The sequence below is a fragment of the Aspergillus glaucus genome (assembly GCF_001890805.1).
Source record: "Aspergillus glaucus CBS 516.65 unplaced genomic scaffold ASPGLscaffold_5, whole genome shotgun sequence".
Classification (NCBI taxonomy): Eukaryota; Fungi; Ascomycota; class Eurotiomycetes; order Eurotiales; family Aspergillaceae; genus Aspergillus; species Aspergillus glaucus.
Window position 1 is genome coordinate 500,935 of NW_019170457.1, and position 18,628 is coordinate 519,562.

The 18,628-nt window shown below is 49.8% G+C and overlaps 6 protein-coding genes across 6 annotated transcripts; 2 read left to right on the plus strand and 4 right to left on the minus strand.

Moving 5' to 3' along the window:
* Positions 1 to 2,948: 2,948 nt before the first annotated feature.
* On the minus strand, positions 2,949 to 7,617 carry ASPGLDRAFT_64769 (GTP-Rho binding exocyst subunit SEC3; the record flags this gene model as incomplete). The annotated part of the gene is made up of 4 exons (XM_022548816.1): positions 2,949 to 3,876; positions 3,936 to 5,056; positions 5,120 to 7,248; positions 7,467 to 7,617. The coding sequence occupies 4 exons, from the start codon at positions 7,615 to 7,617 to the stop codon at positions 2,949 to 2,951; spliced, it is 4,329 nt and encodes a 1,442-aa protein (XP_022403189.1).
* Positions 7,618 to 9,437: 1,820 nt separating this feature from the next.
* On the plus strand, positions 9,438 to 11,017 carry ASPGLDRAFT_72785 (nucleolar and coiled-body phosphoprotein 1 family protein). Its single transcript, XM_022549635.1, has 2 exons — positions 9,438 to 9,547; positions 9,622 to 11,017. The coding sequence occupies exons 1-2, from the start codon at positions 9,488 to 9,490 to the stop codon at positions 10,879 to 10,881; spliced, it is 1,320 nt and encodes a 439-aa protein (XP_022403190.1). The 5' UTR covers positions 9,438 to 9,487; the 3' UTR covers positions 10,882 to 11,017.
* A 328-nt stretch (positions 11,018 to 11,345) lies between these two features.
* ASPGLDRAFT_33408 (uncharacterized protein) lies at positions 11,346 to 11,874 on the minus strand (the record flags this gene model as incomplete). Its single annotated transcript, XM_022544306.1, has 2 exons — positions 11,346 to 11,388; positions 11,444 to 11,874. The coding sequence occupies 2 exons, from the start codon at positions 11,872 to 11,874 to the stop codon at positions 11,346 to 11,348; spliced, it is 474 nt and encodes a 157-aa protein (XP_022403191.1).
* A 522-nt stretch (positions 11,875 to 12,396) lies between these two features.
* On the plus strand, positions 12,397 to 14,248 carry ASPGLDRAFT_23692 (uncharacterized protein; the record flags this gene model as incomplete). Its single annotated transcript, XM_022543316.1, has 2 exons — positions 12,397 to 13,469; positions 13,525 to 14,248. 2 exons carry the CDS (start codon positions 12,397 to 12,399, stop codon positions 14,246 to 14,248), a joined length of 1,797 nt encoding a protein of 598 aa, XP_022403192.1.
* A 334-nt stretch (positions 14,249 to 14,582) lies between these two features.
* ASPGLDRAFT_72787 (uncharacterized protein) lies at positions 14,583 to 15,945 on the minus strand (the record flags this gene model as incomplete). Its single annotated transcript, XM_022549636.1, has 3 exons — positions 15,603 to 15,945; positions 14,759 to 15,236; positions 14,583 to 14,691 (listed from the first exon to the last, which is right to left on the minus strand). Exons 1-3 carry the CDS (start codon positions 15,673 to 15,675, stop codon positions 14,583 to 14,585), a joined length of 660 nt encoding a protein of 219 aa, XP_022403193.1. The 5' UTR covers positions 15,676 to 15,945.
* Positions 15,505 to 18,153, minus strand: ASPGLDRAFT_56107 (gamma-glutamylcyclotransferase family protein; the record flags this gene model as incomplete). The annotated part of the gene is made up of 2 exons (XM_022548173.1): positions 15,505 to 16,001; positions 18,123 to 18,153. The coding sequence occupies 2 exons, from the start codon at positions 18,151 to 18,153 to the stop codon at positions 15,745 to 15,747; spliced, it is 288 nt and encodes a 95-aa protein (XP_022403194.1). The 3' UTR covers positions 15,505 to 15,744.
* Between the last annotated feature and the right edge of the window lie 475 nt (positions 18,154 to 18,628).

An 18,628-nucleotide genomic window follows, 5' to 3' on the forward strand; every position in this document is an offset into this window, starting at 1 on the left:
CCAGATGTTGACGACCACGTGCTCAGCCTCCTTTTCTTGCCGAAGGACCTGAGAGACCTCCAAGAACCCAACACCAATCGTGCGAATCGCCGTGGTATCCTTCGCCGGCTGGGTCGCGGATCGGTCCTTGCTGCTGGACGTGCTTCCCGCCGATTGCGGAGGGAGTTTCGAGATCTCCTTGGGTGGGTCTACACCATGGATTCCCTTTGGTTTGTGCGACCAGATGATGCTGCGTCGCGTTTTTAGACTGCCTTTCACTGAGTGGTTGATTCCCTGAGGTGGCTTGCTAGCTGCTCCCGAGGATGACGACTCATCTTTGGACATGGAAGAACGAGGCTGGTATGAGATGCCGCTGGAGGTAGATGGAGTCTCTGGCGCGCGGACGGAAATGACCAAGTAAAGCTTGTTACCATTAGCAGCCGCATCACCAAGGTCCGTGGCACAAAGTTCGGTAAAGAGAGTCTTGAGCTTGGTGCTCTGACCCATGCTAGCGAACTTCTCCGGAGACGGTATGTCCAAAGAGTACGTCTCCGACAGAGGCTTCAGTGCACTAGCATCCAATGACTTGGAGCACAGCTGTGCCACTAGCGTGACGGGACCTGGCGAATAGCCCGAGACGGCATTGACCTCCAGCAGCAAGTGGTGCAGAGCAGCCGTATCTGAGTGGTGCATCGGACTGCTCTCCAGCATGCACATCTCTGATTGTAGCTTTGCCAAATGCACGGCTGAATCCTCGCCGGTCAAGAGACGACCTCTTTGCAGGGGATCTCTGACCACAATTTCTCCGCTCAACATCTTGTTCCCGCGCGCCAATTTCCAGACCATTTCATTTCGCAACGCCTCCTTCTCCTGCCAAGTAAGCACATTGTGAAGTAGTTGTCGTCGGGCAAAATCGAGTTCGCGAACAAGATTCGATAGCTCCTCGACAGAATTGTACTTCTGTGCCAGGAGCACTTCGTGTAGATTTGTCGAATGCCATTCGCGGAGACATGAGGCAATTTCGTCGACCAGCGGCTCGGATATCGAGGTGGGCGTTTCGTCGCCGATTTTGAGCATAGGTACAGGGGCAGCGGGTTTGGGCGCATCAGGATCGCGGGGGAGGGGAGTATACGGTAGAGGGGAACCCTTCCAGGTGCTGCTCGCCGAGCGGGGACTCCCCTGACTATCGTCTTCCAGCTTGGTGATAAATATTTGCGAGGGTTTTCCTTTCTTCGCGATCACGACGTTCGATACCTCGCCGGTCATCACTTGGTCGTCATCGTTCGAGCTTAGCAGGCTGTCTCTCTGCTCTTTCTCTCGGGTGCCGTTCGCCTGCTGCTGTTCTTGCTGCTGTTGCTGTTGCTGCTGCTGCTGCTCCACATTCTTCTTGTGCTCTCCATTGAGTCGCGGACTGGGCAGATCATTATCATCAAGGACTTCCCGAATCTCGACACAATTGCGCGGGAAAATGCCGGAGAAGACTCTAGCCTCAAGTGTCTGCCCTTTGGTACTGGTTAAACCAGCCAACAAAGACGGTGGAGCGACCAGATAACCACGACACCATTCTCCATCAACACCTCCGCGCTCAATTATGTAGAGTTCATCACCTAGTTCCAGGGGTAAGTCGGCGGGGGTAGAGGGTTGAAAGGGGTAGATGGCGACAGCGAAAGCGATTCGAGGCAGAGGCCGCCAGGGCATGTTCTGCGACTATGTTTCGTAGACCCCCGCAGAGTGTCCGTCACGGTTCGATATAAGGAATGTAAGGAGGAGGGGTCTCGTAGACCGTAAGAGCGTAGGAAGTAACGAACGGACACTTGAACTGAAAATTGAGACAAGCTGAGGGGTATCGAACAAGGCGCTACATGCAGGAAGATCGGGTTCGTTTCGTGTCGCGGGAGGACGGAGGGAAGGTTGCGAGTCAGGAACCAGAGAATAAGAGTAACGAGCTAGAAAATGGCCAGTATTAGTGAGAAAACCAAAGCATTGAAGACCCAGAACGCCAGCAAAGGCCTCGCTGTCCTCACGGCGTCTCTAGCAGCTTCACTATCACCGTCGCAGAGCCCCTTAGACAGCGGGTGGTGGAGACTGCGAGGAACTCGTGGAGAACGCAGGAGGACAGAGAAAAGGAGAGGGACGTACCGACTGAATGTATAAGGAGAGACAAAGAAAGAGAAAGATACGAAGAAATAAGAATAGAAGGTGAAGATCAAAAGACGAAAGAAATGGGGAGGAGAAGAAGAGAGAGAAAGTAAAGAGAAAGGAGGAGAGACGAATAGGAACGGGGACAGAATGGAAGTCAGCGAAAACCCCCAACCCAAATAATAACAAATTGGGATTCCAACGGTCGATTCGGGGACTAGAAACGGTTTTATAATTAGCTCATTCTGTGCCTCTATTTATCGTTCTATTGTTCTATCCAGATTAAGTGTGCAACATGGATTGTATGCTGGCCAGCATCAACCAGCCATTCGCTCACCACCAAACTTCCATACAATTCGGATGTACTTCGATGCAGCCACGTTCCTCTCCTGTACAGATTATCCCTTGGTTTCTTTTTCTCTATTGTTTTTTCTGATCTATCGATTCTGTACTCCATAATAGTATTTATATCGCAGGACTAGTATTCTATGAGGGCCATGTATGATCCGCACTGACCAGCAGCTGCCCCTGAACCACCACGGGCAAATCACTGTCCCCCATCGTCCGGAACACGAGCAATAACAGAGTAGTTTATGAGATCCTCTTTGCAGATCCAGATGTTCTTTGTCTTGATTGGCGTAGAACCTTGTCTATATCACACGAGTTCTGTCTGGAATACGTTCCTATACTTACAGTGTACAAATGCATCCAATAACCCCAGTCATGTCCAATGCGCCCAATGAATGTATCATAATGCCTTCGCACTTTCAAACAAACAAAAAAAAAAAAAAAATATTAGAAAAGGGAGGGGGAAAAAAGAATTATAAAAACTATGTCCGTCGGAACATGGCAATCGCATCTTCCTTGCGCCAGTCCTGCTCCAGCTGGCCCTCGTACACCGTCTCCAGCAGCCGTCGCGTGCGCTCGTGTGCATCTTCATACCGGCGCTCGCACTCCCCAAATACCTTCAGTACTAGGTTGCGGCTGAGTCCCGGGTCGTCTGCATCACCAAAATGCTTCTCTACACGCTTCTTAAGCAATTCAATGCCGCGTCGGATTTCCTTCGTGTCGTAGGTCGCCAGGACCTTCTTCACCACGGAGCGCGTGTGGCTAGGCCGGTTCGCAATGTCTGTGCTGGTTGCCATCAGGCCCTCTGTAGTTTCCACGAATTCCAGCAGCTTGCCCAGCGGTCGTCGAATCACAGCGTCCAGGTAGAGCTTCATGTGCTCCGCCATATCTTGGTGTGCCCGGTCGCGCCATTGTTCCAGCACCAAGAGGTTACGTACATCCACCTCCTCGATGTAGTGGTTCATGTTCTCGATCAGTAGAATGTGGTAGTTGAGCGCTTCCTTGTCCTCGGGGTCTCCTCCGGCACCGCCCACTGCGGCAGCGCCTGGGGGTCCAGGGGCCTCCTTGGCAATGAACTTCAATGACTCCCACATAGCCCGGTTGATGCGGTTGTACGCCTCGTTGACGCTGACCCGCACATCACAGAACTCTTGCGATGGGTGCGTCAGCATACTCTCCACCGCCGCAGAGAAGTTGGGGAAGACCCGCATGAATGAAATCACCCCCTTTCGCTTGTTGATCTTCACCTTGGTATCTTCAATACCGCGGATCTGTTCATCCACAAACCGATTGAACAGTCCCACCAAACGGGAATGAAGCTTCTGAAGAGAATGGATAATGAAATCCTGGTTCGTATCATCAAGATCGGACATTGATTTCTCCAACGCAAACAGAATACCAATCCCTTGTCTATTGTTTTTGTTAGCTAAATAAATCCATCTTGAAGCAGGGAAGGGGAAGGGACTTACAAAGGATCAGCCTGGATGGCCCAATCCACGAGATTTTGCATATCGTTGGGCCAGAAGGAATAAACCTCGTCCATGATGTGTTCAACCTTCCGTGCCATTGCCCGATCGGGATCGTGAGACTGTTTGGCGCTAAAGTCCGGGTATCGGCGCTCGCCAGGAGCAGCGGAAGCCACCAGATCAGGGAAATCGACAGTTGAAAGCGAATCCAAATGAAAGAAGTGCACGACGAAACTTTGCTCCTCGCAAATCATATCCAAGGTCTCCTGCAGCGTGCCAGCGAAAACTTCGCACGGATCCATTTTCCCATGGTGCTTCTCGCCAGAGGAAAGCCGGAGACCTGTTGCAGCCTTGATGGTCTTGCCCCGCTTCACTGTTAATTTCCGAGCAGCCATCCCAGTAACACCCTGGGTTTCTTTCTCCTTGTCGTGATGAGTGAAGAGGAGTTCCTGCTCCTCTCCTGTAAGTTTTCTCGAAGCCTTCTTCCACGCCTGGATATTGTCGCGGAACTCTCCCTGGTACGGTGCCTTGGCTTGTTGCTCATACAGCTGCATCAACCCGTTCCATTCTGACGTACTGACTTCTCGCGCGAAGAGTGTCAAGGCATTGTACACCCACAATTCGCGGCGGAAGGCATCGCGGGCCTTGTTATTGAGTTTTAAAGGGTCCTTCGGGCTGCCTGCAGCAGCATCAATCCTCTTCTGTTCGGCCACCTTGTAGGCAATCCCCATGAACTGTCTAAGTCGCTGCAAGAATGACCGGGATTCGATGCGGTACTCCTCCTTCTTTTCCTTGATGGCACGCATCTGCCCGATCTCTGTGTCCGCGTACACTCCCACACTGCCGTGCTGCCCCGCAGCATCGACCAATCGCTGCTTATTCTGCCAAATATCAGAATCAATCGTGTGCATAGCTCTGTACAATGTCGACAAAGCAAGTTCGGTGTCCCTCAATCCAGATGGATTGCTAAGTGATGACTCCTTCAATGACCGCAGCTCAGACGGCGAGATAGAGAGTGTCCGCAACAGGTTATGTAGTTCGTTTTGTAGAAGCTTCTGGTTAGCCGTTTGGACTTGCAATCCTTGAGATTGCGCCTCGATATACGACACATCATCATTGAGTGTCTGTCAAACGTTTGTTAGCGAACTGCGCATCGTAAGGAAGTCCAGAGGAGAAAAATTGCTTACGTTAAGTTCATGCGAGTACAGCGTAAGAAGGCCGTCTAGCTCATCGCACTCTTCGACGGTCTTGTCAATCAGCTTAGCTAGTTGATCAACCTTCCCTTCCTGCTGCTCAAGGTTGCCCAGCCAGCTGGTCGCTTCTACTCGTCCGATCTCACGACGAACATCGGCTTCGAGGTCCTCAATCCGCTTCTCATCACTGAGCCGTCCATTCCAGCCAAGATCGGTCAAAATATCGTCAAAGTCGACGCCACGGCCGTCCAAAACTTTGGGGTCAATTCCAATCGCCAGGCAATACTTGATCGTGTTGTCCTCACGACGTCGGCGGTTACGGTCATGGGGAGACGGCGATGCTGACCGTGATCTCTGATCGACGGGAACTTGCACGGTGGACCGCGAAGTATCTCTGGGCTCTTCTTGCACTTCGATTGTTGGAGTCGCTGGCTCTTCGGCAACCGCCTGCGTAATCTCAACAGTCGGTGGTGGTGTTTCTCTCGCCGGCGACAGAGGAGGTGGCGTTTCCTTAGCTGGGGAAACAGGAGGCGGCACCTCAGTCTCCGGTGTTTGAAGTGTTGGGGTCGAAGGAACTTCACTGACTGGGCTCTGGGTGGCTGTGTTGGGCCGGAGCGATGGAGCAGGAACAACACCAGTAATCCCATCCGGCTCCTCCGGATCGCCCCTTTGCTGTTTGGCTGCAGCCATCAATCTCTCACCAGCACCCCCCGGTCTCGGCTTAAACGCTCCATATGCAGTGGCAGCTTTCCGGAAAGCGCCTGCCAAATCTTTGGTCTGTTTCTTTTTAATCATCGGACCAAGTCCAGGACGATGCGCCTCAGGATCCTCTTCCAGGGACTCGGGCTCTGGAGGACCGACTGGCGGAATTGCTTCTGGAACGGCTTCCTTCGGCCCAGGCTCTACTGGAGGAAGATCGGCCGCTGTCGTCTGCACGGGCACCTTAGGGGCATGGTTATCTGCTGGCTCGGGCTCGAATGGAGCGATTGGAGGAATATCAGTCGATATTTTTGGAGACTCGACTCCTCGGGACAATCCGCTTGGTTCTAGAGTGGACATTTTATCGTTCGCATCATTGAGAGGTGACTTCTGGCCCAAACTGCTCGCAGGACTTGGTGGAATATTTCGAGTCTCTCCTGAAACAGACCCCGGAGTGGTCGGTCGGAGACCATCCGTGCTGCGCTTCACATCTGGTGAACTTGGAATCGACCCTTGGGTCCGAAGATATGGCCTTGCTTCCGGCATCCTCCCATCACGTGATGGGGGAGGCTGGGCGTCGAAATGTGAGCTAGCCAAGCTGCTCTCTTCGGGATCCCTATATTTCTTCTCCGGGTATACTGGCACTGGTGGCGTTTTAGGTGCCCTATCGGCCGCGCGGCGCTCAGCACGAGGTGGTGGTTGATCAGGGAAGACTGGCGGATGGCTGAGAGGCGGCGTGGCAACCTTGCCCGACTGGCCGGTAGAAGGTCTTTGCATCTGATCCCTACTCCTCTGAGCTCGTAGCGACTGATCATCGGGTGGCCGTGGATGCGCTCGAGGTCCATCGTGACTAGGAGCTCGACCCGTGTACGGCGACTGGGGTCGACTGCTGTGTGAAGACGGCGGGCCCTCCGGGCGTATAGGCGGCGGCACAGGGCCCCTTGAAGAACCTGGAGGCCCTGCTGGTGCAGCCCCAACAAGCATCTGGCGTTCGCGGTCATCGAAACCTATAAGGTTTGGAACTTTACCACCAGTGTACTTTCTGTAAATTTTAACCAGACTCCCGATGAAGAACTCCTTCTCTTTTGGGGTCCGAGCGTGCCAGTAATAAGGCTTTCCAATAGTAACCACAAATCCAACGCTCCCAGCCCACTGTTTGTGTTGCTGCTCTAATGGCGTCGGGGGCATCCAGGCGGAATATGACAGGATCGAAGAGAGGTCGTCGAGCATCCACGTCTTTCCTACGGAGAATGACCCGTCATTATTCTCCCTTCCCTTGTGCATGCGCACTCTGCCCGACTTTCTCACGGCGACAATAATCACACGAGCCTTTCTATTTTCGGATGGCGAATTCGGGGGAGGAGGACTGGAAGGGTAGGCAGCATCTTCTGTTATGCGCACATGTGTTATGTAGGACTCGACCACTGAGAGAAGGAAGTCAGTTTGCCAAACCCAAGCCGCAAAATGATTAGAAAGAAAGCTCCGTAGGCGCAAAGCTGTCTCGATTGATTGTAGACAATAGAGTTCAATCGCCCATCTTCCTTGCAAGGGACAAGTGATACCACCCTTGGGAGCGCGGGGCAGCAAAGCATGACACCTTGTCATTGTTGAAGGGGTAAAGGTATAAACATTGTGCACATACAAGTACCATCGCTCTCCTTTTTAGCAAAGCAGCTCTGCGTAATTCGTTTCTTCTCGTCTTCGAATTTCTCGGCCCTCGACAGGCTGGCATCTCCGGGTCCACCACTGCGAGGATCACCGACTCGACGCGGTTCTCGATGTGGCGGCGGCATATCGCCGGGAGGGGGTCCCCGGGGGCGCTGGCCGTTCATCTTTGTAGTTTGTTTCTTGTATTCCTCGCAGGCCCGGTTCGTTCAGGAGGTCTCCGCCAAAGACCAAGGGGACATGATCGGAAGAATCGGGAAAACGGACCTCGCAGACGGGATTTTGAGAAACAATGGGTTCGGTGAGAGAGAGCACCCTGCAGAAGCGATTAAAGGCGAGTAACGCGTGGTGGACAAATGGTTGAGGGCTGGTTGAGGGCGTAGACAGAGCAAGAGAGTTGTCGTCAAGTGTGGATTAGATCATGAGCCACTGCTCCGTACGGAGAATGGGTGGGTTTCCCGATAGGGTATAGCGTGGCTGTTCGCCGCATCTCTATTGCATAGTGACACTTTCTCTGAACAGCTGCCTGAGGATTTTACAGACATTAGTATGGTAATATTGTTATCATGGCTCTCGAGAAGCTACCACTGCCTGACCTAGGCTGCAGCAGGTATTCATGCAAATACAAGACTTCCATTTGTCTTCAGGTGAATTTCGCGCAAGTTATCATCACTATTCACCCTCCAAGTACTGATTACTAGGATCACAATGGGCTCTTCCGCGTCTATCCAACAGGAGTGTGCACCACTGTACAGATCAGAGTCTACCCCAATTACCCACAGAGGAGCCGATTAAGTCGGCGTCGGCACCTGTTGGTCAACGCGGGGTGACTTATGATACAGTAACAGTCCTAACTATCTACTGGGAAGAAGACGAGTGCGAAAGGGCAAAAGCAAATGCAGAACAGGTTGAGCGAGTCATCAAGAACTCGTATAACTATGGTGCTGTTTCATTCCCTCTCTTGAAGAAGCACAAGAATCCTACGGCAGAGCTGTTAAGCAAACTCACTGATATAACAGGGAACCTTGACAAGAAAAAGCAGAACCTTCTTATCATAAACTATTGCGGTCACGCGCTATCTGGGAACTGGGGTTAGCTTTACTAGCAGCCGAATGGTACTCTACCAAGCCAGTTTCTGAATTGGGAAGAGGTACAACGCAGCCTCCCACACGCTGACTGTGACAGGCTATTCAATCTTAATTGTTGTCATGCGGCTGGAATGATTATCAAAGGACAAGATTGGGCACGACGATGTGAAATTATAATGGCTCGCGATGATGTCTGCACGGGGTTCAATCAGTCCTGCACGTCTCTTCTTTGCTCGGAATTGATCCTCGGCGCGAAGCATGGTGGAATCTCGGTCTCAAAGCTATATTTGAATCTTTCGAATCCAACAATGATGGAGGAACACTCCCTGGGGACTATTCCAGGTCACCAAATCCATTCAAAGGTCAGGGCATACTCGTCTCCGATACGCTTTGTGCCCAGGCCAAATGAACCGCCGTGACAATCAAGTGATGTGTTTATGGCATTGGTAAATCTGGCTAGTGTCTACTGCATAATCCAAAGACTTGCTTCTATATCTCAATTGCTACTTTCATGTATGGTTTTATATGCCTTTGGTTATATATATCTCCGAAAGAAAAGAAACCTCATTCAGATTCCACCTCAGCCATCCTTGATGTAGACACTTAGCCAAGGTATATGTATTTCCGATTATTACCCATTACGTTTCATAACCAACAGAGTACTCCGTATTTGTACTATATACTAGATTCCAGGGCAACGAGTCCTACATTAATGCCTCAGGCATGAATAAACAAAAATCAAGAGCACGTGAGCTTTGCGCTGAATTTCTCCGAATAACCAATCAAACAGCATTATTTGCAGACCGCTTTTACTAGCGCCTTCCGGTTCTTTTTTTTTTTTTTTTTATCTTCACGAAGACGCCGACCAACAGAGCAGAGAGAAGAGCAATCTCAAGCAGAATATCCGATCATGGCAGCGCAGAAGGGCAAGAAGGCTTCGGCTTCGAAGAAGTCTCCCAGCACCAAAAAGGTAGGTCTTCGCGAAAGGCATTGGTTGAACTAGAATAGTGAGTAGTTGGTACTGACAATTCTCTCTGTTAATAGACCTCCCCCCCTCCGCAATTAGTCGCCTCTATCGCTACGTTCTTGTCCGAAAATGGCTTCGAGAGCACGAGTAAGGCTTTCGCCAAAGAGCAGACCGACAAGTCAATTGCCCAGACCGATTCGAAGAAGGCCCCTTCTTTGCTCGAAGTCTTCCAGAACTGGACCAAGAAATCGGAAGAGTCCTCCAGTTCCAGCTCTAGCTCTAGTTCCAGCTCCTCTAGTGAAAGTGGCAGCGACAGCAGCTCCGATGAGTCCAGCGACCCGGACGTCGAAATGGGCGATGCGCAATCCAAGAAGTCTTCCCGCTCGTCGTCTTCCTCTTCTTCCTCTTCTTCCTCTTCTTCCTCTTCTTCCTCTTCCTCCTCGAGCTCCGATAGCGACGCTGATGACGAGGATAATGCTCCGGCCGCTGGTCCCAAGTCAACCGGCGTGAAGCGCAAGGCCGAGTCTAGCTCCTCCGAGTCGGACTCGAGTTCCTCGGAATCGGAAAAGGAGCCCCCTAAAGCTAAGAAGGCTAAACTCGAGTCCTCCAAGAAGGACTCCTCGTCTTCTGAGTCCTCTGATTCTTCATCGTCGGAGTCCGCCAGCTCCGAAAGCGAGTCGTCGGAGAGTGACAGCGACTCTTCTGAGTCCTCTGATTCCTCTGACTCTAACTCCTCTGACTCCTCTGACTCCTCTGACTCCGATTCTTCCGATTCCGACTCCTCCGACTCCTCATCTTCTGAGAAGAGCCCTGCCAAGAAAGCCGACAAGAAGACTCTGAAGACTGCTGCCAAGACACCCTTGCCCGCGTCAAACTCCAGCTCTAGCGACTCTTCGTCTGATTCTTCGTCCTCCGATGACAACTCCTCGAAAGATGAGTCTTCTGACAAGAAGAAGAAGGATGACAAGTCATCGGAATCGTCAAAGTCTTCCGACACCCTCCAAAACTCCGACTCTGACGAGCAGAAACCCGCCAACAAGGCTGCCGAAAATGCCCAAGAATCTTCGTCGTCGAACGCAAGCCCGGCCCCTGGAAACAATTTTGCTAAGAAGCATACCGGTGCCCGCCAAACCCCTCTCGCTGTGCTAAGCGAGCTGCCACACGACCATCCCTCGAACACATACTTGTCCTACGCTTATGCAGACAATGCCTACAAGGACCTGTCGGTTACTCGCGGTAAGGGATTCACCAAGGAGAAGAATAAGAAGAAGCGTGGTTCTTACCGCGGTGGTCCTATTGATATCTCCGGAGGAAAGTCCTTCAAGTTCGAGGATTAAGTCAGTCTCCTAACTGATCTATCACTTGAACTAAGATCTTTCTGATGGACCACGAGGGAGATTAGAGAAGTGGCCCAATTGCACTCTGCGGTAACACATATATCGCCAGTGTGCAGCCCGGGCCTTCTAAGGACCTAAAAAAAAAAAAAAAAAAAAAAAAAAAAAAAAAGCCTAAAAAAAAAAAAATTTACCGGTTTAGATAGAGCTAGATCTTTCTTATTTGGGTCTTCATAGTATTGTTCAATTTATCGGCAAGCAAGGCGCAGATGGAGCTGAAGGTGGCTTTTATTTTCTTCTATTCACATATTTCATTTTTTGTTTCTCCTTTTATGGATTGTCTCATTCCCCCCCCTTCTATTGTAACCTACTGCTTGTTTTATTTCAAGTCTAACAGAATCAAAAGTTCATGACACGATTATAGCTGCTATATCAAAACACTGCTGCTCGGCATTATTTGCATGGGATTATAAGTCATATCCTTCATCTAGTCGTAACTCGTGAACCATTCTATTCGCATGTCAGCCAACGAACTGCTCCCCATCATAAAGAGCGTGGTAAGTACTTACACTCCAGGTCCTCGTCTGCAGCCTCAAGACAAATATCCATCATTTTATCAAGAGCCGCTGACCGTTCCTCTTCAGTCAAACACCCAATTTCCACCAACTCCATCAAAGCCTCTCCAACCCAGTTCTGACAATTCCAATCCCGATGCTCACGATCATTCCGCACAGGTGTACGGACGCAAGCATCTTTGATCGAAGTCCTCTCAATGACATCTGGTACACTTGCGACATAGATGAGACCCGCAAGACCCGTGACTTTGGTTGGGTCTATGCCCTCTGCTTCTTCAAAGTCGAACATGCTCGGTGCACCGACTACGTGCATTGCGCTTTGTTGCCCATCGGGAAAAGTGAAGTGCAGCGCTGTGTGTCTGTACATGGCGTAGTCGATTGGGTCGCCTCGGTAGACGGCGACGGATATATGGGTTGGCATGGCAAGTAGCGCGTGGTATTATGGAAAATCGCGAATATTTCGTAGGGTTGTTGTGCTCAACTCAGGTACATTCGCTCTTACCATAATAGACCCTTATCGGTTGATATCATGTGATGATAACTAAAGGTAGGGATGACATAAGTCCACGAGAGGAATCAACATCTCGAGGTAGGCTATTGGATTGGCCAATTCAATCTTTTTTGTATATTTCCTCTCGTCTTCAGAATGTCTATCGCTTATGAGGCCCGAGTCTCATAAATAGATGCCATGGCTTGGCTACAAAGGCGAATTCCTGACTGTTTTACGGCTCATTAGCCACTGGTTGATCCCACATTCAGATCTCTGTCGAAATTGCTGTGCGAGCATTTGACAAAACCTACTTCTATTCCTCAAGAATATATAGGTTTGCGGCTCTCCTCTCTTGCGCCATTGATTTATCTCTTCAAGAATCTTGCTGACGTCCTACTTCCACTAGATCTGCTCATACGTCATTTCTATGCCACCAGCCGGGCAAAAGTCGCAATGCTCACGGAACTACCAGCAGAGATAATTTACAATATTGCGCTTCACCTCCCGACGGTCAGTTGCTTGACCAACCTTGCTCAGACATGCCAACATCTCCATATGCTCATCGCGGCCGAGGATTCGCGGATATTCAGAGCCTTCTTGAAGACTCGCTTTCCTTGGATAGAGACGCCTCCGTTTTGGCGTGATGTTTCTCGCGCTCTGACATCTCGATCGCGAGCCCTCGACAAACATGCGGTGGTAGGTCGGTTCGTCGTTCCGCCACGAGATGCGATCAAAGTTGGTTCCCACCGGGGCACGAGGGCGGACACTCCTACTCTTGGGTATCGTCCTGCCATTGACTCGTACGAGGTATGGAACGGTGATCTGTGGTCAGACCACAAGGAGGTTCTTGCCTGGGGTGCTGCGGATGAGATTGTCCTTCGTGTCAGACAGACTGGTTCCCATCCGTTTGACAAATGGGTTGTGTTCAATGATTTGGACCATGTTAGCAGCTACGATGATATTTGTGGTCTTCACCTTCTAAAGTCGGATCGTTATCTACAAGGCCCCGATGACAAAGAGCATCTGGTTTTCGGTCGTGTTCGTGGAGAGCTTCATCACCTTTCAATCTCGCCGGACGACGCAACCCATGACTACGAGCAGGAGTTTGTGACGCATGGAACTGAGCTTGAACGCATCGACCTCAGCGATAGTCCTGAGCCTATTCTGGCTGCTCACTTTGAGAATGGCTCCATTGCCCTTTACCATACTACGACGGATGAGCCCGAGGTCCATCCCTTTGCACGGCTCGGTCACGAGGGCCTCATGCGTAACAATTATTCCAAATTCCTGTCACCGACCCGGTTAGCAGTAAGCACAGGGCGCCTCGAGAACACATTGTCCATTTCCACGATCACGCCCGATAATGTATCACTATATCGGGAAATCGGCTCCGAATACCTGGGATTTGAGGAACACGTTGGTTTAAATCGGAAAACCAATATAGTCAATGCGATTGCACCGCTGACTGGGCAAGCTGGGGGATCGGGTGATGTTTTTCTATCTTCATGGGGCGATAGGGCCGTCAGGTATGTTTTGCTCCCGTTTCATATCTGTACGAACATGCAACTAATTAATTCCTAGACTCCATGATCTTCGCACAGGTAAACCATATGAGGCTATGTACAGAGACACAACGGATGGCAACCCCATATATTGTGTCCATCCATTTGGCCATGACCGTTTTGCGGTTGGTGCAGGCGGCGATGCGGTGCTCAAGTTCTTCGATCTCCGTATGCACAACCCTTACAACTATCTGAATGGAAGGTACCCGTCATTCTCGCATCCTAGCGACAAATCCAACGAAGACAACTCGGACACAGACAAGATTCAAGATTCAATAAGGTACCCACGGAAGGATTTCTCTCTTTTTCTATCCCATCCGCCTCCGGGACTTAAACGTTCAAATCGCGGGCGCTCCCGAGGCAACCCCACCTCCTACCGTGGCCCAATCTACACCATGTCTTCGCCATCTGCACTATCACCAACGATCTACGCAGGTGTGGTAGACGGTGTTTTCCGCCTTGACTTTGCATCCTCAGACGACCTTGCCAGCCCGTCTTTTCAATGGTACGAGGATAGCCTCGCATTGGATCTTAACAGCGCATCTTCCGCCCCAGATAGGGTTCTGGAACTCTCGGGATACGAGCGTCCAGAAGCTGATGATCTCACTACTACTTCAAAGTTGAGAACTCAGCAACCATTCTGGGCCATTTCCAATGATGATGCTCGGAATGAAGTGGTTACGGGTTGGGATCGAAGATGGGAGAGATTAGATCAGGAAGCTCCTTGGAGGCGTCATGATTAGTTGGTTATCCTTCAAGTTTCTCAACTTGTAAATATTGCTTTAAATAATCCACATAACAGATAGACTTCTAGATAGCTTCATCATTCATGCATTTGTCGAGCCATTCCCCCCCCCCTTAACCCAGATTTCATCCTGTAAACGAGGTTTCCGTTACTCTAACGAAGCGCCGCAGAGTTGACGAGTACCGTACCCAGGACGGAGACGGGGTCGGGGATGGACCTGGAGATGTCGTTATTGATTGGATGAATATTAATTTGAACTTGAAGGCAAGACAACTGTACACAGCCATCTCTAAGGGCATAGACAAAAATAGGACACGCTACTAAGTTCCACACTAATCAGACGTAATGGAAAAATACGACATGGCCACCACCTCAGCCCCATACTGCAACGGAAGAATAATCGAGGGATAACGAGACCAGCCCAGAAGAGAATTCCACTCACTGTACGCTCTCACGTACAGTATTCAGGGTACCAGCCAGCATTCCCCCAATCCAGAACCGCCGTGACATTATATCCCTCGGCACCAGATCACCATGCGTAAAAACAATCTCGTAATCCTCCCTGAAAGGCGAAGTTGCAAAATAGCGGAGAGCATTCGGGACTGTGTTGAGGATCCTTGAGAATAGAAATTGATTGAACTGACGTTCGTTGTCGAATGGTGCGTCCAGGTGGAATACGTAATTCCCTATTACTGCTTTTCCACGATCTGCAGCACCGATATAGTCGCCTTTCAAGTTGCGCAGTTGCTGAATGTAGCCATGAAGCTCATGAGTGAGCGTCACTTTCTGTTGGTCAGTCATGCTAAGCCAGGCCTTGTCCAGTCGTTTTCCTGGCATGTAGTCCATTGAACTGGCCTGCGCCGTCCCGTTTTCATCCCACTGGATTTCATGGACTCGTGGGACTGGGATCGTGGTGTGCTTGGCAATGTACTGTAAGTTGCTTGATTCGAACTCGTGGATACTGACACTTGATTTGATCACTTGGCCTTTGTGGGCAATGTCCTTGCGTGTTCCAATGGCAACCGTATATAGCACCGTAGGCTCTGTTTCTGTCAGCCAGTGTCATTTGGTAGCTCTTTCAAATACATACCTTCAACAGATTCTGAATCTTTGGGGATATGAGTCCATTTTGTTGATGTTGAAAGAGCAATCGAAGGTCATATGCAGATTAGAAGCAAGCCTTTAATCCCCTGAATATTCACTAGCTGGAAAAAGACAACACTCCAACTCGGACACATGTTGACAAAATGCTCCGCCGTCTCGTCTTTATAATTGAACTGCCAAAGGAATTTTGTGTAAAGTTTATTGAAACTACGTCACTTAACAGTGACAGTTGCCCTAACCCAACCTACTACCCATCTGCAAAGCCCAAAGCTTCCGATCAGACCGCTGCTCCAGCAAAGCCTGTTGATCCCCAGCATACATAAACGTCCTCCCAGACACCACTTCTGGCACCTCACCATCCGTAAATCAAAACCGACAAGGGCAAACCATCTACGCCCCCGTCTCATAATACGCAAGCTTCCGCGCCTGCTCTTCGTCCTTCACAAGCCACGCAGACCCAGAAACAACCTGCCCCTGTTCACCATCGATCAAAGCAGGATAATCGCCCCATTTAGCCAGCGCGTAGCCGATTACCTTGGCGGGTCGGAGTTTCGGTTCTTCTTCTTCTGGGAGATCTAGGTTTCTTTTCAGGGTACCGTAGAAGAAGTAGTAGACTGGGTATTCTGGGGGGAGGTCGTGGATGGCTCCTTCGAGGTTTGTGAGCTAGTCTGGTGGAGCGGATTCGAGCATTGTGTAATATAGGGATAGCTCTTCTTGTGGTGGGTTGGGTGGCATCTTGTGAATGCTGATGAGTTGTTCTTAACTTACAGAGCCTCAGCCCATTCACAGGCGCTTATAGACGTGGATCATAGATTATCCATGCTCCGGGTGCTCTCTACTATCTGAGACTTGACTTCTTTACATTTGCAACTTTGAATAGGGCAGAAGTGAGTACCGCACACTCAACGGGCTATACACCATGCTCCATGTTTTTACCCTGAAATCAGGGAAATATTAGAGAAAACCAAACTTGAAACGATGTTCTACAAAAGCAAAGTCAACCTACGGCGACTTTTGAAGCTGCTTGATGCTGCAGTGGGCATGACTCGTCATGACAATTGCGTTTTTTTCCGCACAGGGTGGCTATGCAGTGATGGCTGATGTCCGAGAAACTCCAAGAACTTCTGCTCGAACAACGCCCAGAGACACGCCATCAGCGGCCGGTTCATCTCGTCCGTGGTAGCAGACAAGGTTGTCCCAGGCCTGGAAAAAGTCTGGGAAAAGCTACTTGAAAACCCAGAAGCATTCATCGCAAAGGGGCTCGAGAATCTGGTGTATGTTCTACTCATCTTCTTGGGGGCTTATGCGCTAGTCTCGGAACGCAGGCTTGAATAGCTTAGATACAAGGGCCTTAGTTCTTGATCCGAAACGTATTGCGCAAGCAATTATTCACTTCAAGACTGATATCGGAGTACGGTGCGATATGAGCATCAAGCTAATAAGTACGCCAAAAGCAACTGGATTGACGTTGCTCACAAAGTTGGGTTTAAAGTCGATCCATCGACTTGACGACATTACAGCAATTAGTGTCATAAGAGTCAAGTTGACCCGAAACCCAGAGAAATCTTTTCCTGGTACTGACCCTACCTATATCAGGAAGCACAATGCCACAGTTAGACACGTCCGCTACATTCTGAATAGCGAGCGAAAATACGACGAAGAAGCACAGCGATTTATGCGCATTCATCGAGATGACCGGGTTATGAGTGCCGCTATTTTCAGATTTGCCTAGGCCCAAGAATGCTGGCTTCTTAAACGATTGCGAATCATCCGCTAACTCTACCGTTGAGTGAAGACAGCTTTAATGCCCGTCAATGAGAAATATAATTGACAAGTCCGCCAATTGGGAATGAATCCCGGACGATTTCGTCGAATAGAAAGGTACGCTGATAATCCAAAGCTACTATATCTTACTAACTTTTCATATTAGGCCGGCACGATCACAGTCTTGGTCTTGGTGCTTGCTTTTCACATTACACTTCGATGTTCACTATGCAATTCAATTACTGTCATTTGGATTCCGAGTCTTCTTTTCGTTCCAAATTAGACGAAGAATGCATAATACACACCAGAGGCACGCCGGTGAAGCAACCAGCTTATCCCATCAGTGGTATGAAGAAAACGTTGCCTTAACACAGATCTGGACAGCAAAGCTTCCATTGTAACGAAGGCTTTTGGAATCCGAACTTGAAAAGAATCACCAGGCGATGCTTCAATTCGAGACAGATTTCGAAGAAACGGTGCTCCAAAAGCATAGAGTCAACGAGTACACCAAAAGTAACTGGATAGATAACCCTACTCCGCTTACAAGATCCAGTCCTGGAACTACTGAGGACACTACAGCGACGCCATGAAAAAGATAACCCATGTGAATGAAAGCATGGAAAGATCTTTCCCGGGCTCTGTCTTTACAACCTCAGTTTCTATGAGGATAAGATGTACATTGTCACCATCCTCCGGCAAATCTATCGAGAGGCCCAGCCACACCGGACAGTTGAATGGTCCGAAATAACTCTATAGCCAAGCGACATAAAATATCTTGTGGATCAAGAACGAGACGAGCCGACGGCGTAAGTTGGTGGGAAGTTTCACATTCAAGCAATACAAAAGGCAGATGCTTGCCTCATCGCCTGCCTCAACATTCATTTATCATCCACAGAATGAACCCATGGAGGCTCAATATGCTGTCAATGGACAGGACCACGCCAAATCAGGTGTTCGATGCTATGAACCCAAGCAAGCAAAGTGTTTTGGATGGAACTACCTACCGACCAAAGGCGATGAAACCCTAAGTCCCATTGTGAAATGGTGGCTTCAGATCCTGTGCTTTCAAATGTTACCCATTGATCACAGGCTGGGGAACACACAAAGACGTATTTGTATACATTATTGGCCAGATAAGGCGGATGTCTGCTCCTAGAACTATACAAAACTGCAACCGCCAGCCAGGCCTAGTCGTCCCGATGCAATTCGCAAAATCGAAAACACGGCCAGGTGCTGAAGACTCAATCGAGAATCTACGCACACGATCCAACAATCCATCGTACGACAACAAAAAGAATTGTGCGACAAATGTCTACTAAAAAAAAAAAAAAATAGAAACGTGTATTATCTCCACAACCCGAGATGGATGTGAAAACCGTAACCTACAAGAGATGGAAGTATATAGACGACGAACTCCTCTACGAACGAGGCATGGGCTCGAACAAATGTTACACCTAGATGGGAAAGACCCCAGAATGCCTTCTTTCTATGGCACACAGATGCCTCGCTG